At 47.3% G+C, this 6,165-nt stretch overlaps 1 protein-coding gene across 1 annotated transcript in view; it reads right to left on the bottom strand.

The window, feature by feature from the left end:
- Positions 1-2,570: 2,570 nt before the first annotated feature.
- LOC111143596 (transcription elongation factor A N-terminal and central domain containing 2) overlaps positions 2,571-6,165 on the bottom strand; it is a 37,386-nt gene continuing 33,791 nt past the window's right edge. Inside the window, exon 5 of the mRNA XM_022497423.1 lies at positions 2,571-3,590. Coding sequence (XP_022353131.1) covers positions 3,402-3,590 — 189 coding nt within the window. The 3' untranslated portion in view covers positions 2,571-3,401. The remainder of the gene's footprint in view (positions 3,591-6,165) is intronic.

Genomic DNA, 6,165 nt, shown 5'->3' with positions numbered 1-6,165 from the left:
GTGTCTGCGAGCCTCCTTCCCTTTGCCAAGCACTCAGAATAGCTCCATTAACGTTCATGGAAATTCTGCACATGCATCAAGGAGAAAACAGCCACAAATAACACAGCCTGCTTTCCAAATCTCCAAAGCACATCTCTGCAATCATTCCACTTTCTAACTATCACCACTGAAGCCTTTCAGCAGGACAGCAATTTGTTCTCAACTTACTCCGGGTTCCTAAGTTAGCAGAACTCTTTGGATGTTTATAAATGAAGCTTCCTCCTTCCTGTCCCTCTTCCTGCTCCAGCTTCTCTTCCACACAGCCCAATAATAAGAAACTAACCAATTCCTACTTGCAATCAGTCCAGACTCCTTCACTTTGTGCTCAAGACCCTTCAAATGTGTCCTGGTCCTTGCCTTTCTCTCCAGCCTCATCTCCAGGTACTTTCCTGCAGGAAACTACCTTCCACTCTAGCCATCCCAATCACCTCCCACGTACCACAGTTCTGAGGTTTTCCATATACCTCAACCACCCAATTACCTATTTCTGTCCTTTCAGACTCCACACAGGTAACACCTCCAGGAAGCATTCCCTGACCATTTGACTGGATCAAATGCCTTCTCTGTATGCCTACAACTAGTCATTCAACTATTCGGTAAATGGTTATGAAGATCTAGTTTGTGCCAGGGCTCTGTTCTAGGTGTTGGACGTACAGCAGGAACAAAACAAAGACTCTGCTCTCAAGCTTAAATTCTTAAAGGAGGTGTAGGTGATGGGCAATGAAGAAATAACTGTTTCAAATGGGGGGTAAATAGTCTGAAGAAAATAAAACAGGTTAGGGTATTAAGGCAAACAGAGACCTGAATTGAGCGGAGACAGGAACATGCAGATATCCACGGAAAGAGCACTGTGATCGCGGGAAGAGGTAAGTGCAAAGTCCACAAAGCAGGAAAGTGTCTGGTGTGTGTATCTGGAACAGTAAGGGAGCCAGTGGGACCACACAGGGGTGAGAAAGGGAGAGAATTTTAGGAAATGAGGTCAAAGAGGCAGCCAGGAGCCAGATTAAGTTGAGCCTTGCAGGACATGGTAAGGGCTTGGGATTTTGCTCTGAGAGAAGGCACTAGAAGGTTTTGAAAAGCTAGGATCTGTTTTACATTTTCAAAGGTTCATTTTAGCTACTGTGTGGATTCTAGACAATAAAGGGAACGAGGGTGGAGGCAGAAAGGGCACAGACACCTGCACATCCATTAATTCCACAGTTATGTACTGGGTACTACTATGGGACAAGAACTCATCTAAGGACTGAAGATACCCAGACAAGAAACAGGAATTCCGAATTCTGGCAGGATTTCTGAAGGAAGTTACAATGGAGTGCAGACAGGATCAAGAGCATAACCATAGAACATTTGGGTATGTATAGAACAGCATACAGGGTATTACAGTAGGGACAGGGGAGAGGATTAGGTAGACAGTAGCATTCCAGAGAAAGAGAACAACGTGAGAAAATGCTCGGAGTGGGGGGGTGACACGATGGGCTTTCCCGTTTCGATATGTCACTTTGTCTCTAGCACAGAGAAGTCAGTTGGAAGACATTAAGACTGGAGGCAGAAGGACCAGTTAGGAGGCCATGTGGTCATCTGGACAAGAGAGGATAAAGCCCTGAAGTCGTACTAGAGATAGAGAAGAGACAAGAGAGTCTAGATCGAGGTGAGAAGTGAAACCATAAAGACCTGACTGGGTTGGGGGCAGCAATGAAGAGCCTAGGCTGACCCCCAGGTGTCTAGCTGAAGTGCCATACTGCCAAGTGAAAGAAGACAGGTCACATTTGAGATGCCCACGAGACATCTGGGAGATAGTGTCTGAAAACTCGGGAGACAGGTATGGGCTGAAGATACAAACTGGAGCGTCCCCGGCATGCACACAGTGCCTAAGAACATGAATGGGGGAAATCGACCAGGAAGACTGTACACGTCAAAATTGACTTGAGTTTTGAATTGTAAATCTGCCACTCACCATCTGTGTCACCCTGAGTAGGTTACTAAACCTTCTGAGCCTCACTTTCCTCATCTTTAATTAGGTACTAGTATTATTAATTTTCTAAGTGTCTCCCACAGTGCTGAGCACATGGTTAAGTGCTCAGTTATTATTCCAGCTCTAAGAGTTATGAGCAGTGGGGAGCCAAACAAGATACTCTGCTTGGTGAGCCTCGAGGTCCCACTTGCAGCTACTGCTAGGGATCCCCGGGGCTCCGAGGAATGGGTGGTCAGTGAGTAGGTGCTAAACAAATGAAGAAGTCTAAAAAACGGAAATACAACAGATGAGAGGGTTAAACAGGATTATTAAACCACGACATAAAGATCAACATCAATGCTAATAAATTATCTTAGGAAAGGTATCTAGCACTTAGAAGGCAGATGACATTAGGCCCCTTCCTTTTGTCCTTGCTTTTTAACTTAGCTCCTCTATTTTTTTTTTTTTTATTTTAATCTCCCCCATTCTGCTGGACCCTTCTTTCACCAGCTGTCCCCTTTCTCATCCCCCGAACACTTTCCAATGAACAGGATACAACTTTTGTTTTAGGCAAAAAAAAAAAAAAAAAAAAAGCCCCAGTTTATTATTACTTTAAAAGAGCAAATGCCATTTACATAACTGTTCAAGCAGCCCTATACAGCGGCATTTCATTTTAGGATATAGATGTATTTTTTTTTTCCTACTATGGTATCCGTTTCAAGAGAAATTTCATTATGTATCTTCTGCGGAGCCCTAAACCAAGAGGCCGTGTATTCAAATAAACCCCAAGGTGTGGGGAGGCTTCAGGCCAGCTCCTCATTAGAAGCCTCAGCATGGGGGCTCCGGAGACCAATGCAGAAGGTCTTCCAGGGAGAGCTGCAATGTTCAGATAAGTGAGTTCTGGAGAGAAGGGGTAGTTGGCTGGCTCCAGCAGGCTCACCCCTGGGGTAGAGCAAAGAGAACAGACAGGGGAGTTCTGAGAGGCACGGGAGCTGTCTAAACTCAGGGGGACGGGACTGAGCGAGCCGCCGTGGTAATTGAGTTTCAGTTACCTGCAGGGTGGTGAAATCAAGTAGTCACTTCGTCTGCCTGACACGGGGGAGTTTAGAGGTGTCCGTGGCACACTCGCAGTGAAATCCATCCCCCTCTCACAGGGCTGGGTGACGGCGACCCTACTGAGCTCCCCAGTGACAGCCGGCTACATCCCTCGAGGCGGCACAAGCACACTAGAGCTAATGAAACCCCTCCTGCTGCCTGGCCCGTGGGGGTCTCAGCAGCCTGCCTGGAGGAATGGCACCAGGGGAAAATTCAGCGCCACCCGCAGCAGCCGTTGTGGCAAAACATCTCTGAATGGCAGCAAGAGGGGCCCATTTTGCTTTCTGCCCAGCCCGGCGCTGGAACCATCCTCGGGTCATTTTTTGTGGTTCTGTACAAACGTGCCGACTGGCAGCGAGCCATTCTTCACCTGAGCCCGGATTTCAGCTTGGTGCTTTAATGTGAAGACCAGGGCTCTCACGGTCCGCCGGTATGGCCCGTTAATGAGGCGGGAGCAGAGATGAAACGCTTCCTGCTCGATATTTTCAACCAGTAGGTGATCCATCTAAAAAACAGCAAAATTATCAAATTAGGGCCTTGCGTTGCATACGGATTAAAAGCGAGAGAGGCTGGAGCACTCTGCTCAGAGGCCTCCATTAATCAACTGAGATTCAAGGACATCTACTTCCTGTCACAAGAGAAACAGGAAGAGCAAATTAATTCCACCCTAGCAATTAAGGAACAAGGCCATGTGCTTAGTGACAGGGACCTCAGTCACAGCCCCTGCCGGGTGGTAATATTTGCCATTATAACAGGAAACTGGCCGGCACGAAGCAACGGGTACTGGGCCCTGTACTTTACCAACCAGGAAACCAAGACCAAGGATAATAAATCATTGTAACAGTTTATGCTTTTTTTGGTTTGTTTTTAAAGTGCCTTTTAACCCCTTACAGCATTTCAGAAACACGGGGTCTGGGTCTTGATATGTGTGTAGAGCAGCTTATAAATCACTTTTCACATTTAATGCTCACAGCTCCTTGTTACCTCATTTTCTCAATAAGGAAATAGGTTCAAGGGTGAAGAAAGGTTCAAGGTCTCATAACTAAGAGGCAGAGCCAGGACTCTGACCTGGCGCCCTGACCCCAAAGTTCGTGTTCCTCTTCTTTCACCGTACTAACTGGCTCCTTACATTCAGAGGGACCAGCTGAGTCTGAAGAGAGCTCTGCGGGGCCAGCTGAGCAGAATAGGCCTGGGGGATGGGACCTGCAGCAGTTCCAGGGTGGTCCAGCTCTGGCCCAAGCCCTCCTCAAGTCACAAACCTCATCAGAGCAGCACAGGTCTGGGTCTCTGTCCACGGTCAGGATCCAGGCCAGACTGAGGTGCTGGTCTGGCGTTCCCCTCACTACCCTCCTTTCCAGGCCCATCTCCCACTACTCGTCTTGCCAGTCCTGACCACAGCCCAGCCTGAGCAAGCAAAGTGCTCTGACGTACTGCTGGGCCTCTGCCCACGTATAGGCTCCCTCAGCAAGGTCCACTTTTCCCAGGAAACATGCCTATTTGCATGTCAAAGCCGAGCTAAAAATCAAAAAGCTAGAAAAGCAAATCCGAGCCTAAAGGACTGGAAAGTCTTCCTTGGGTGGCCACAATAGACATTTTCGTAATATAATGATCTATTTTTTTGGTTCCTTGATAAGAGGAAACAAATTTCTCTTTCTTGCTTTTTCCCCTTCCCTCCTTACCACGCGTGGTAAGGAGGGAAGGGAAAAAAGCAAGCAAGAGACTATATGTAGACTATATGTAGACTATATACAGTCTACATTCAAATACTTAGTCAGCACTTACTATGTTCCAGGCACTGTGCATGGATGGGCTGAGGAAAAAGCAGTGAACAAGGACGACAGTCCTTGACTCCATGGAGAACACAGCCCCGTTGGAGAAAGTTAGAGAACAGGATTCTGAGTATACCGAGTACTAGGAAAGGGGACAGGAGTTAAGTGCTGGGCTGCAGAGCTACGACACAGGGCCCCATCCCAGGAAGGCAGCACCTGGCTTCGGGAGGAATGATGTTTGATCCGAGAACTCTCTGGCCAGGTGAAGGGCGTCTGCCTCATGAGAAATCACTGAGCTCTGCGTATATCCTCTGGGCACTTTCCTACGTATGTCCTATACTTCTGTTTAAAAGAAAAGTTTAAGAAAAAATTGTACCAAAAATAAAAAAGGAACGCCCGATATTTGATAAAGTCCTCACATAAGAGAGAGACCAACAGACCAAAACAAATAGAAAAAAGGAACTTGGAAGAAAGGACTGGGCAGAATGTAGAACAGGACTGAGAGAGAAAGACAGAGACAGGGCAAAGGACTATCTAGGCCCAGACATGTGCCTACATGTAGCAGACAAAAGATCAAAGATGTTCAGGGAAGTCTGTGATCCTGATGACTATCTCCGAGGCTTGTGCTGGAGTGAGAGCACTTGGCACCACGGTTCTCCAGAACCCAGATTCCTTGGGCTTTTCATGGACTCCTGGTTAGGCACCAAAGTCGCCCCTTGCCTGAGGCAGCCCTGGTACCAGACTACTTTAGTAGGAGGCAGGAAGGGTGGCTGTCGGCCCACCGCCCAGCAACATTGCCAGAGAAGCCCCTCATCCGGGGGGGAGGATGATCAGTCACTGTTCAGACTCACTTAATGTGACAGGCAAGAGGAAGTCTTCATTTTCCTTTTTTTCTTCTTTTCTTTTTTCTTTTTGAGGACAGTGGTTGTGGGGGAAGAAGGGTTTGTGTGCATTTGCAAAAATACATCATGGCCATTCCATTACACTAAAGTCTATGTAAAAAAAAGAACTTTGAGAAAGCCTTGGAATTCACATAACTGGATATCATCCATGCTTTATTCACCAAACAGCTACTGAATCACCACTCTGAGTCTGGCCAGATCTGGGTATTGGAGACACTGAGCAGAAAGACCTGACCCCTGCCCTCCGGAAATGCACAGTGGAGAGAGGAGGCCCTGGATACAGATAGTGGAGGGGGAAAAGGGTGGGTTCTGTACCAGCGCTGTGATGGGAAAAGCAAGCAAGCAGCTAACAATTCTCATGCATGCCTCTTGTTAAATGAAGGCCAATCACAATGAGGAAAAACATCAG

The sequence above is a fragment of the Enhydra lutris genome, unplaced genomic scaffold, assembly GCF_002288905.1.
Source record: "Enhydra lutris kenyoni isolate GAN:26980312 unplaced genomic scaffold, ASM228890v2 scaffoldscaffold9, whole genome shotgun sequence".
In the NCBI taxonomy this organism is placed as follows: domain Eukaryota; kingdom Metazoa; phylum Chordata; class Mammalia; order Carnivora; family Mustelidae; genus Enhydra; species Enhydra lutris.
The sequence above is the reverse complement of the archived record's forward strand: the minus strand, read 5'-3'. Positions and strand labels throughout refer to the sequence as shown.